Genomic DNA, 13,662 nt, shown 5'->3' with positions numbered 1-13,662 from the left:
CGGACTATAAAAAAACTATGAACAAATCCCTATGCACATATCTTATTTTAAAGTAAAAAAACAAAATGAGAACAAATTCAGTATTTAAAATAAAGAACAAGTAAATTTAAATCAACAAACTGACCAGTATTTCAATGGGAACTATGCTCCTCTCACTGACCACCAATGAAAGAAGTGCCCCTTCTGGAAGTGCAGCGGGGGGCGGATAAATGGCCTCAGGGGGCCGCATGTGGCCCGCGGGCCGTAGTTTGGGGACCCCTGTAATAGACCTTTCTTTGAAGTTTTGAAGAGTGTGCTTCTCTCTTCTTCAACTCCATCCCAACCCCAAATTTCCATTCCCCAAGGATAGCTATTGTTAAGAGCTTGGCATTATGGGAATTTTCCCAGTTATTTTCTTATGCATATATAATATAAGCAGATGTATGCAATGCAAATTTTACTTTATCAAAATGATGTATTCGTACAGTCTTAAAAGTCATAGTGCTCTTGGCCCTGGCTGGTTGGCTCAGCAGTAGGGCGTCAGCCAGCGTGTGGAAGTCTCAGGTTCCATTCCCAGTCAAGGCACACAGGAGAAGCACCCATTTGCTTCTTCACCCTTCCCCCTCTCCTTCCTCTGTCTCTCTCTTCCCCTCCCACAGCCAAGGCTCCATTGGAGCAAAGTTGGCCCAGGTGCTGAGGATGGCTCCATGGCCTCCACCTCAGGCACTAGAATGGCTCTGGTTGCAACAGAGCGATGCCCCAGATGGGCAGAGCATCACCCCCTCATGGGCATGCCAGGTGGATCCCAGTCTGGCGCATGCTGTAGTCTGTCTGATTGCCTCCCTGCTTCTAACTTCGGAAAAATACAAAATAAATAAATAAATAAAAATAATGTATGTAGAGGAAAAACACCATACTTAAATACATTTCTATTTTTTTGTTTTGTAAAGTACTAAAACAACAATCTTTGATTGCAAAACTTTTCTATTGTAATGCATTGTTTTTTTATGTATCATTTTGTACGTTTGTTTCATAGGGTATTTATTGAAAAGCATTAAAATGATTATTAAGCTTTTGAACAAGAAAAGGAAAAAATAAAGGGGCAATTATTCATTAATCCAGGCTTACATATTCCTTTTATGAATTAATCAGGTTCTTTTTTTTTTTTTTCTCATCTTATAGTCTATCACTGACCTGCTTATACCGCATAGAAATATTTCCACCAAAACGTTGAATAAGTAGAATTGCTATATACTACCAGCTCTGGTAGAGAAGATACTGAAACTAATCATACAAAAGAGATTTGAGAATTACATCTGCCTTAAATTACCATTCCAGAACATTTTAGCCTTGTACTGTTTAAATTTAAGAAAACTTAAAATTGCTAGTTCATTCAACTTAATTTTTGGTCTGACTACTAGTGTCTAAAACCTCTTTTGCCAAGCAAATACGTAAAGCTAGATGTTTCTCAATAAACATTTGTCACCAAACATTATAAGTTATTTATAGTCACAGATAATTTTACAAAACTCAGATGCTTTTATATTGCTATAACAACAGCAGCCTTTTTCCCCAAAGTATTTGCACATTGGTAGTGGTGGGGTGGGGTAGAGTGGGTATGAAGTGTTAGGGAGGTAACTATAAATCAAGACAGAAAAGGATGTGGTGAAATATAAATGTGAGGATTCAAAGGTTTGTTTACTATTTGTTTAAGAATGACTGTGAGGTGACTAAGGTGAAATGATGGAATGTCTTTAACATACTTCTCTCTACAGCACTGTACCTCCCCAAGCTCATAGAGATCATGATTCCTAGGTAATGCATATCAAACATGACTAGGTTAAGAAAATTACTGATGGCTTGACCAGGTGGTGGCACAGTGGATAGAGCGTCAGACTGGGATGCAAAGGACCCAGGTTCAAAACCCTGAGGTCACCAGCTTGAGCATAGGGTCACTGGCTTGAGCCCAAAGGTCACTGACTTGAAACCTAAGGTCACTGGCTTGAGCAAGGGGTCACTCACTCTGCTGGAACCCCCCTCATCCCGCAATCAAGGCACATATGAGAAAGCAGTCAATGAACAATTAAGGAGACTAAGGAGCCACAACAAAGAATTGATGCATCTCATCTCTCTCCCTTCCTGTCTGTCTGTCTCTAACCCTCTCTCTGACTCTCTCTATCTCTGTCAAAAGAAAAAAAAGAAAGAAAGTTACTGATGTCACTAATCCCTACAGTTGTAGCAAATTAACAACACTTTCTTGGTGAAATAATGGGATCTAAATGGACAAAGAGAACAAAATGATCCATATAGACTGAACAACGTTCTAGAATAACTCTCCAATAGAAATTTATGCAGTGATAAAAATCTTCTTCACCTGTGCTGTTGAATATGAGAGCTACTAGCTACATATGTGGCTGTTGAGAGACCTTGAAATGTGGTACATGTGACTGAGGAATTTTTAAAATTTTGTTTATTTTACTGATTTTAGAGAGAGAGAAAGGAAGAGAGAGAGAGGAACATTGATCTGTCCCTGTATGTGCCCTGACCGGGGATTTAAACAGCAACTTCTGCTCTTCAAGATGATGCTTTAACCAACCGAGCTAATCTGGCCAGGGCTGAGGAATTAAATTTTTTAATATTAATTAATTTAAATGGCTACCTATGCCAAGTAACTACTACCATACCAGACAATGTGAAATAGGCCTTTCCATTCATCTTAACCATCCCTCCTCGTAAGTAAGACACAATCACTGTTATCAAAGAATACATGGCCTATGGAAAAGCAGATGAATATTTAACCTTCTGATCAGAAACTTAAGCAAAGTAGAGAGGAAATAAGATATTTCCAACTGAGAGGAACAGAATCTAAATGAATTGTTATAGAAAATTAATGTGAGCCAAACGATGAGGCTGAACCTTCCAGGGGTGACATCTCTTTCAGATTTGTTCTTGGTACCGCTCAATTTCTTCACAATAAAAGATGCACAGAAAGCCATCTTCTGGTACTGCCCCAGAATTTCCCCAGATGTCTAACATGTTTAAGCCTGTGGATTCTTATTTCATTGAAAAATATTGGTAGCTCCACCTGTTTCATAAATTTTTTTTTATTAATCTGGCATACTCTATACACAGTGAGTTAATGCCACATAATTTAACATCTATTATCAGTTTCTTTTTCTTTAATTAGATTAAAAACTTGAAAATGAGCATTATCTCTCTTAGATAATTACAATGTGCCCCAGTAACATGCTCAAATTCACCTGCTCAGAGTGATTAAGGTGTTTCTATTTTTTCCAGTAGAAAATACTCTAAGTTGGTTTTTTTTTTTTTTTGGGGGGGGGGGGGTTGTGACAGAGACAGAGAGAAAGACAGATAGGGACAGACAGATAGGAAGAGAGAGAGATGAGAAGCATCATTCTTCATTGTAGCTCCTTAGTCTCCTTTGTTGTTCATTGATTGCTTTCTCATATATGCCTTGACCAGGGGGCTACAGCAGAGCGAGTGACCCCTTGCTCAAGCCAGCGACCTTGGGCTTTAAGCCAGCGACCTTTGTGCTCAAGCCAATGATCATGGAGTCATGTCTGTGATCCCGCGCTCAAGCTGGGGAGCCTGTGCTCAAGTCAGATGAGCCCACGCTCAAGCCAGCGACCTTGGGGTTTTGAACGTGGGTCCTCTGCACCCCAATCCAGTGTTCTGTCCACTGCACCACCACCTTGTCAGGCTAAGTTGATTTTTCTATTATATGAACTTGAATTCATTTCATCAAGTTTAAATGAGATCAGTTTACTTAATTACTTTATTTCTTTATAAAATTATTACATTTACAAATTAAATTTTTGCTATTAATCACTATTTAGTGAAAGTGATTTCATTTAGGAGCTTCATTAAAATACTAAGAAACTTGTTCTGTAATTTTAAAATATTAAAATATATGGAAACAGGAATATGGATATGTATCAACTAGAGGTAATAAAATGATAAGAGGTAGGTAGTAAGATGACAAATTGGCATTTCAAATTTTAGAATAACATGATTTTGCAATATTTTATATCCTCTAAATACATGTTTTTAAGAATTTTAATAATATTTTTCTTTCCCTAGATTTTTGCTTCAGTGTCTTGAAGACCTTGATGCTAATCTGCGAAAATTAAATTCTCGCCTCTTTGTGATTCGTGGGCAACCAGCAGATGTGTTTCCTAGGCTTTTCAAGGTAATTATGAATAAAATAACCTTTTGTCAAAGACAAATATTTGGTAAGTAGGGTGTTATGGGTAGTTTAAAGTGTAGAAAATATAAATTTTTAAATAAAAATTGTGTATAAATTTTCCCTTTAGTAAAAAAAATTTTATGAGCCTGACCAGGTGGTGGCGCAGTGGATAGAGTGTCAGACTGGGACGCAGAATACCCAGTTTTGAAACCGCGAGGTCACCAGCTTTGAGCGCAGGCTCACCAGCTTGAGTGTGGGGTCGCTGGCTTGAGCGCAGGATTATAGACATGACCCCGTGGTCATTGGCTTGAGCCCAAAGGTCACTGATTTGAAACCCAAGGTCGCTGGCTTGAGCAGGAGGTCACTCACTCTGCTGTAGCCCCCTGGTCAAGGCACATATGAGAAAGCAATCAATGAACAACTAAGGAATCGCAATGAAGAATTGAGGCTTCTCATCTCTCTCTCTCTTTTTGTCTGTCTGTCCCTGTCTATCCCTCTCTCTGACTCTCTCTGTCTCTGTCAAAAAAAAAGTTATACGTGATAAAATCAGACAGTAAAAGAAGTAGCTTATAATGAAAACAATCTTTTTCTGCCTCCTTATACTGCTAGCTCCTTTCCCAGAAGTAACTACCAGTTTATAGTGTGTTTATTAGAAATATTATTTGAATAAATAAAAATGTATACGTTTATGTGTTTATATGTTTATATATATATATATATATATATATATATAAAACATGTATGTGTATGTGTGTGTGTATTTGTGTTTGTAATCATCTCCCTGTTTTAAAACCAAGATGAAAACACTATTACACTGTTCTGTGCAGTGCTTCATATACATAACCATGTATTTTGGAAATTGTTCCCCATTGCTTCACCAGTCTTTTAAATGGCCATAGTATTCCACTGTGTAGATATGCTACAATTTCTTTAACTAGCTTTCTACTGAACATTGAACTGTTTTTTCATAGGCCTTTTGTAAATACAAATAATTGTATCAGTGAACATTCTTGTCCAGATATACATATCTTTGATCACATGTGCCAGTACATTAGTAGGATAATTCTCAGACAATTTTCCGGGTCAAAGACCTGTAACGATAGACATGCTACCAATAATACAAAATTGTAGTTGTTTTTGGTGTGTTTTTTTTTAACTTGGTAGAATCTTTAAAATCTCCTAGCCTTATTTTTCTCTTTTTTTCCAAATGAAAGTATTACTCCTAGAGAGCTTAAATGAGTTGACCAAGGTCATACAACTAGCTCATGGAAGTGCTCAGATCAGAGGCTGTTTCCTGGTCTTTTTTCATTCCTTCCTGTTTACTACCATGAGAATTTTGAATATGTATCTTCTCTTTTTCTTGAAGCTGTTTGATTCCTCAGATTTTTATAATAGTAATGTTTCTATTTCTAATGCATATAAGAACAATCCCTTTCCCTGAATGAGAATGTTCCCAATGCTGGGAATCAAATCAACACTACCTAACCTTTTCACTGATATAAAAGAAACCTTTAATGTTTAGAATTGGCTAATGCAGCAGTTTAGGTCAGTGCAAATTTATTACATTAAAGTTTGTTCACCACTGTAGCTGCTTAGAGTCAGAATTTAACTTAGGTATATGGACGAGATCTGAGTAGAAAGAATTATCAGAAACAATGGTAATAGTTTACCCACAACTCATGAGTAAAAAAGTGTGTGGGTAATTGCTTCAACCTTATCTCTAAATTCATGTTATAAGTAAAACAAACCTAAGAGAATTTTAGTTCCTTTAAAAGTAACAAAATTTTTATTAACTTGTTTTAAGTTAGCAAGTCTTTTGTGTTCTTTGTTTTGAGTTTTCTTCTGCCTAAAATAACATGGAATTAGGTCAAACTGTCTCTTGCCATATCAGTTTGGCAGAGAGGCAGTGGTTTCCCATGGACTGTAAAATACAGATACATAAACACAAGCACTTACACATAAAGTGTTTATTACTTTATTTTGAGTTTCCCTTGGGCTACATACAATAGTCTATATAAATGCCATTTATGAAAACTCCCTTTTATATTTATTTATGTCTAGAGCTATAGAGTGAGTTAACTGCTTTTTTATTGTATTGATTTTAAAAGTTTTTTGTTTAGAGGTACTACATGCATGTGTTTTTTTAAAAAGCCTAAAAGGCTTTTTAAAAAATGTAGGTCTGGGCCCTGGCCGGTTGGCTCAGCGGTAGAGCGTCGGCCTGGCGTCCGGGGGACCCGGGTTCGATTCCCGACCAGGGCACATAGGAGAAGCGCCCATTTGCTTCTCCACCCCCACCCCCTCCTTCCTCTCTGTCTCTCTCTTCCCCTCCCGCAGCCAAGGCTCCATTGGAGCAAAGATGGCCCGGGCGCTGGGGATGGCTCCTTGGCCTCTGCCCCAGGCGCTAGAGTGGCTCTGGTCACGGCAGAGCGACACCCCAGAGGGGCAGAGCATCGCCCCCTGGTGGGCAGAGCGTCGCCCCTGGTGGGCGTGCCGGGTGGATCCCGGTTGGGCGCATGCGGGAGTCTGTCTGACTGTCTCTCCCCGTTTCCAGCTTCAGAAAAATACAAAAAAAAAAAAAAATGTAGGTCTGCTTCCCATCTCTACCCTTCATACCTCCAGTTTCTCTGAAAGAGAAGATATTTTTCCATAACTAGCTGACTCATTTACATTATTACCTGTGATTTTGTTTTCCTAGTATAGAAAAGAGGGAGTATTTTTTTGTTATTTTATTTGCTTTTTAATTTATTGGGTTGACATGGTTTGCCAAACCATACAAGTTTCAAGAGTACCAGTTAAGGCTCTGGTCGGTTGGCTCAGCGGTAGAACATCAGCCTGGCGTGCGGGGGACCCGGGTTAGATTCCCGGCCAGGGCACATAGGAGAAGCGCCCATTTGCTTCTCCACCCTCCCCCCTCCTTCCTCTCTGTCTCTCTCTTCCCCTCCCGCAGCCAAGGCTCCATTGGAGCAAAGATGGCCCGGGCGCTGGGGATGGCTCCTTGGCCTCTGCCCCAGGCACTAGAGTGGCTCTGGTCGCGGCAGAGCGACACCCCGGAGGGGCAGAGCATCGCCCCCTGGTGGGCGTGCTGGGTGGATCCCGGCCAGGCGCATGCGGGAGTCTGTCTGACTGTCTCTCCCCGTTTCCAGCTTCAGAAAAAAAAAAAAGAGTACCAGTTACTATATAATACCTATTTTTATAGGTAAGTAATCCTGTTTCCCACCTTAGAGATAAAAATAGTTTAGACCTGATAACAGGGCCTTTAGTTTATTGGAATGGTGACAGTAGGTCCAGTATTGATGTGTCCTCTAGTGCGCATCACCCCCTCTCTGTGGCATTCACTCATTGCTTTTATATTGAGTAGATTTAGGAATAGGGTCAGAGCATTTATCAATATATATACACACATTTACACACATATATATATGCTAAACTGTTGTTGTTTTTTCTGTGTTTTGAATTTAGAATTTTTCTCAGTTAAATTCTGATTTAATATAGGTTGACAAGATGACTTTTTTTTTTTCCCCCAAAGTTGGAAACGGGGAGGTAGTCAGACAGACTCCCGCATGCGCCCCACCGGGATCCACCCGGCACGCCCACCACAGGGGGCAATGTTCTGCCCATCTGGGGCATCGCTCTGCTGCAACCAGAGCCATTCTAGTGCCTGAGGTAGAGGCCACAGAGCCATCCTCAGCGCCCGGGCCAACTTTGCTCCAATGGAGCCTCGGCTGCAGGAGGGGAAGAGAGAGACAGAGAGGAAGGAGAGGGGGAGGGGTGGAGAAGCAGATGGGCGCTTCTCCTGTGTGCCCTGGCCGGGAATCGGACCTGGGACTCCCGCACACCAGGCTGACGCTCTACCACTGAACCAACCGGCCAGGGCCAAGATAACTTTATTAAAAACTTTTTTTTTCACATTCTACTGAAGAAATGATAAACTAAGCAGACGCTAGGCTGGATAAAATTTGGATGACACTATTAATCATAGGTCTCTTACATTATTATAATTATTACTACTACTACTGTTATTATGATGATGATGATGCACTTAGATCTTGCATTTCTACATTTGATGTTAGACCAGTAAGCTACCAAGAACACACTCATTACAGGCCCTGAAACTTTTTATGCATGAAGAGTTTAAGGTATTGGTTTAAAATATCCTCATTATTTCCAAGAAACAGACATGTGGCTCAAGTATTGATGGACACACTGAAGTGTAATAAAATGTTTTGTTCAAAATTACAGAACAAATTAAAGAAGTATCGATAGAGCCACCAATATGTCCATGCATAACTAGTAACTATCTATCATATTGGACAGTGTAGCCTTAACTTCTTTTTCACTCCTGATCATTGTTGACGACCTTTTACTTGCTAACCATTTTTTATATTTTCCCTATTCAAATTACTGATGTGGTTTATGTCTCCAGACAGAATGAAACCTGGATTCAGTCAATAAAGCCAAAAGCTGATTCTTTGAAAGATTAATATAATTTTTTTTTTTTTTTGTATTTTTCTGCAGCTGGAAATGGGGAGAGACAGTCAGACAGACTCCCGCATGCGCCCGACCGGGATCCACCCGGCACACCCACCAGGGGCGACGCTCTGCCCACCAGGGGGCGATGCTCTGCCCCTCTGGGGCGTCACTCTGCTGCGACCAGAGCCACTCTAGCGCCTGGGGCAGAGGCCAAGGAGCCATCCCCAGCGCCCGGGCCATCTTTGCTCCAGTGGAGCCTCGGCTGTGGGAGGGGAAGAGAGAGACAGAGAGGAAGGAGAGGGGGAGGGGTGGAGAAGCAAATGGGCGCTTCTCCTGTGTGCCCTGGCCAGGAATCGAACCCGGGACTTCTGCACGCCAGGCCGACGCTCTACCGCTGAGCCAACCGGCCAGGGCGAAAGATTAATATAATTTATAAACTCCTAGCAATACTAATGAGGGCAAAAAAGAGAGAAAACACAAATTACCTTTATCAGAATATCACTAGAGATTTTCTAAATTTTATAAGCATAATAAAGGATATTGTAAACAGCATAATGCCAATAAATTCTACAACTAAGATTAAATGAAGAAATTTCTTGAATAGTACAATTTACTAAAGTTCTCAGAAAAAGAAAAAAACTGAATAGTCCTATGTCTCTTAAAGAAATTGAATTTTTAATCAAAAACTTTCCCATAGACCCTGGCCGGTTGGCTCAGCGGTAGAGCGTCGGCCTGGCACGCGGGGGACCCGGGTTCGATTCCCGGCCAGGGCACATAGGAGAAGTGCCCATTTGCTTCTCCACACCCCCCCCTTCCTCTCTGTCTCTCTCTTCCCCTCCCACAGCCAAGGCTCCATTGGAGCAAAGATGGCCCGGGCGCTGGGGATGGCTCCTTGGCCTCTGCCTCAGGCGCTAGAGTGGCTCTGGTCGTGGCAGAGCGATGCCCCAGAGGGGCAGAGCATCGCCCCCTGGTGGGCAGAGCGTCGCCCTTGGTGGGCATGCCGGGTGGATCCCGGTTGGGCGCATGCGGGAGTCTGTCTGACTGTCTCTCCCCGTTTCCAGCTTCAGAAAAATACAAAAAAAAAAAAGCTTTCCCATAAATAGAACTCCTAGCCCAAAACAACTTTACTTGTGAATTCTGTAACATATTTAAGAAAGAAATACAGTAATACCCATCTTATACCACTCATTCAGAAAAGAGGGTACAATGTTGGAAACCCTTCCCAACTTGTTCCATAAAGCCAGCATAACTCTGATACCAAACCCTGATGAAGAAATTTTAAAAGGATAACCAAGTGTCCTCAATAAGCATGCACTCAGATATCCTTAACATTGTTAACAGATTGAATTTAGCAGTATATTTAAATAATACATCATCATGATAAGTGAGGTTTCTCCCAAAAATAAAAGTTGGTTCAAAGGCCCTGGCCAGTTGAGTGGTAGAGCATCAGCCCAGTGTGTGGAAGTCCCGGGTTTGATTCCCAGTCAGGGCACACAGGGGAAGCGCCCATCTGCTTCTCCACCCTTCCCCCTCTCCTTCCTCGCTGTCTCTCTCTTCCCCTCCCACAGCCAAGGCTCCATTGGAGCAAAGTTGGCCCTGGTGCTGAGGACAGCTCCATGGCCTCCACCTCAGGCGCTAGAACGGCTCTGGCCGCAACGGAGCAGTGCCCAGATGGGCCAAGGATCACCCCCTTGTGGGCATGCCAGGTGGATCCTGGTCGGGCACATGAGGGAGTCTATCTGACTGCCTCCCACTTCTAACTTCAGAAAAATTTAAAAAATATAAAAAGTTGGTTCAACTGTTTAAAAATCAACATAATTCATCCTCTTGATTAGAATAAAGAAAAAGAGTTTATGATTATCTCAATAGATAAAGGAAAAGGATCTGACAAAATTCAACACCCATTTATGATTTTTTTAAGAACATTAAGGAAACCAGGAATGGAAAATATTCTCATAAAAATTAGGGAATATTTTATTGCTTCATATCATTTTGAAATATCCCCTAATTTTTGTGAGCAGTGTAGATACATGTCCATTTTATAAAGGTTGTCTGCAAAGAACAGAGCTAACATCATACTTAATGGTGAAACACTGAGTGCTTTCCATCTAAGATATTAGGTGGAACTATCATCATTTACTGAACATCAAGCCACTGTAATTTGGAAAGAACAAAAGTAGAATTAGTTTACCAGATCACCCATACCCCCATATTCTCTATCATGGCATGCTGTTCTTTTCTACTAGTTATTATGTATTTACTTATTCATTTACCTCTGTATTGCCAGTCTTCCTCAGTAAGCTCTAAGAGGAAGAGACCTAGCATAGTATCTGGCCTGTAATAAGAATTATAGCAGGCCCTGGCCGGTTGGCTCAGTGGTAGAGCATCGGCTTGGCGTGCAGGGGTCCCGGGTTCGATTCCTGGACAGGGCACACAGGAGAGGCGCCCATCTGCTTCTCCACCCCTCCCCCTCTCCTTCCTATCTGTCTCTCTCTTCCCCTCCCGCAGGGAGGCTCCATTGGAGCAAAGATGGCCCGGGCGCTGGGGATGGCTCCTTGGCTTCTGCCCCAGGTGCTAGAGTGGCTCTGGTTGCAGCAGAGCGTCGCCCCTGGTGAGCGTGCCGGGTGGATCCCGGTCGGGCGCATGTAGGAGTCTATCTCTCCCCGTTTCCAGCTTCAGAAAAATACAAAAAAAAAAAAAAGAATTATAGTAAATATTTGGCGTATAAGTAAATACATTTAATGTCTAGGGAACCTTCTCTTCCCTAACTTTTTGTTTTTCTTGTTGGGAGATGTTCACTATTGTTTCCCTAGGGAAGACATGAATGACCTCACTGTTGAGTTTAGTAAAAGGTGCTAAGCTAGTATCTTACTTCTCATCCTCTTCATTTGCAGAAAGCCCACATCCTGTTTTCTTCTTCCATGTGATAAATTGTATAGGGGCAGGCCACACTGCAGGGAAGGTACTGCTTATCATTGGGTGGGTAAATCTTTTTATTTCAAGGGTGAAATATTAGCAGGCTTACCTTTCCTTAAACCTAATAGCTTTTCTCCAGTTCAACTTTACTAGTAATGTGGTCTCTATTTTGATCTTTCTCTCTCTGACTTATGTTCCATTCTTTTATCAAAAAGGGATAAGGAGCCTGACCTGTGGTGGCGCAGTGGATAAAGCGTCGACCTGGAAATGCTGAGGTCGCCGGTTCGAAACCCTGGGCTTGCCTGATCAAGGCACATATGGGAGTTGATGCTTCCAGCTCCTCCCCCCCCTTCTGTCTCTCTGTCTCTCCCTCTCCTCTCTAAAATGAATAAATAAATAAATAAATAAGGGATAAGGTGAGGTAGTATTATTGACTCATCATAAACTCTAACATTTACTTTCTAGAAACTAAAAATCTTTTTGTCAAAAAACAGCTTGTGGAATTAAAGTGCAAACTACTATTTAGAAAAACAAATTTTGTCATATATATGACAGAAAGGTTGCTATCATTAAAATGTAAGGAGCTCTTTAAAATCTGTAGAGAAAGCCCTTGCTGAGTAGCTCAGTTGGTTAGAGCGTCATCCCAATGTGCCAAGGTTGCAGGTTTGCCCCAGTCAGGACACCTACAAGAAACAACCCATCAAAGTATAAATAAATGGAACAAATCGGTGTTTCTCTCTCCCTCTCTCCCTCTGCCCCCTTCTCCTCCTCTCCTTTTCTCTCTCCTCTCCTTCTCTTTCTAAAATCTATAAATAAAAAGTTATTTTAATCTGTAAGAGAAAAATTAAGGGCAATAGAAAACCAAGCAGCCCTGGCCGGTTGGCTCAGTGGTAGAGCGTCAGCCTGGCGTGCAGAAGTCCCGGGTTCGATTCCCGGCCAGGGCACACAGGAGAAGCGCCCATCTGCTTCTCTACCCCTCCCCCTCTCCTTCCTCTCTGTCTTTCTCTTCCCCTCCCGCAGCGAAGCTCCATTGGAGCAAAGATGGCCCGGGCGCTGGGGATGGCTCCTTGGCCTCTGCCCCAGGTGCTAGAGTGGCTCTGGTTGCAACAGAGCGACGCCCCGGAGGGGCAGAGCATCGCCCCCTGGTGGGCAGAGCGTCGCCCCCTGGTGGGCGTGCTGGGTGGATCCCGGTCGGGCTCATGCAGGAGTCTGTCTGACTGTCTCTCCCTGTTTCCAGCTTCAGAAAAATACAAAAAAAAAAAAAAAAAGAAAACCAAGCAAACATAAGCTGCAAATTACCAAACAAGAAATATACAGCCTGACCTGTGGTGGCACAGTGGGATAAAGCGTGGACCTGGAACACTGAGGTCGCCGGTTCGAAACCTTGGGCTTGCCTGGTCAAGACACATATGGGAGTTGATGCTTCCTGCTCCTCCCCCTTCTCTCTCTCTCTGTCTCTCTCACTCTTCTCTCTCTAAAAAATCAATAAATAAAATATTAAAAAATATATATATATACAAATGGCTAATAATAATAGCTATTATTCATTGAGTCTTACTATGTACTATGTCCTAAACAATTTACAGACATTATCTCATTTAATCTTTCAGCAACCCAGTAACCTATAATATTTTTTTTCATTTTACTATAGCGAACACACAGTGCTTATGTGCTGGGTACTCTCTAAACACTTTACTTACATTTTATTCCTTTTTAAGATAAGAAAACAGATTTGGAGCCTGACCTGTGGTGGCGCAGTGGATAAAGCGTCGACCTGGAATGCTGAGGTCGCCGGTTCGAAACCCTGGGCTTGCCTGGTCAAGGCACATATGCTTCCAGCTCCTCCCCCCCTTCTCTCTCTGTCTCTCTCTCCCTGTCTGTCTCTCTCTCTCCCTTTCTCTCTCCTCTCTAAAATGAATAAATAAAATTTAAAAAAAAAAAAAAAAAAAAAAAAAAGAAAACAGATTTGGAGAGTTTGACAATTTGCACAGATTATACTGCTCACAAAAATTAGGGGATATTTTATAGCTTCATATTCATTTTGAAATATCCCCTAATTTTTTGTGAGGATTATAGTTGAGTCAGTCTTT

The 13,662-nt window shown here is 41.8% G+C and overlaps 1 protein-coding gene across 4 annotated transcripts in view; it reads left to right on the top strand.

Annotated features, from left to right (window-relative positions):
* LOC136387164 (cryptochrome-1) overlaps nucleotides 1-13,662 on the top strand; it is a 71,599-nt gene that overhangs the window by 42,515 nt on the left and 15,422 nt on the right. For all 4 annotated transcript variants that reach the window (XM_066358224.1, XM_066358222.1, XM_066358220.1 and 1 more), the window contains exon 2: nucleotides 4,081-4,189. In XM_066358224.1, the coding sequence (XP_066214321.1) occupies nucleotides 4,081-4,189 (109 nt within the window). The remainder of the gene's footprint in view (nucleotides 1-4,080; nucleotides 4,190-13,662) is intronic.

This window comes from Saccopteryx leptura, chromosome 1 (genome assembly GCF_036850995.1).
Source record: "Saccopteryx leptura isolate mSacLep1 chromosome 1, mSacLep1_pri_phased_curated, whole genome shotgun sequence".
NCBI lineage: Eukaryota > Metazoa > Chordata > Mammalia > Chiroptera > Emballonuridae > Saccopteryx > Saccopteryx leptura.
Note: the sequence above shows the minus strand (reverse complement) of the source record. Positions and strands in the feature narration are given on the sequence as shown.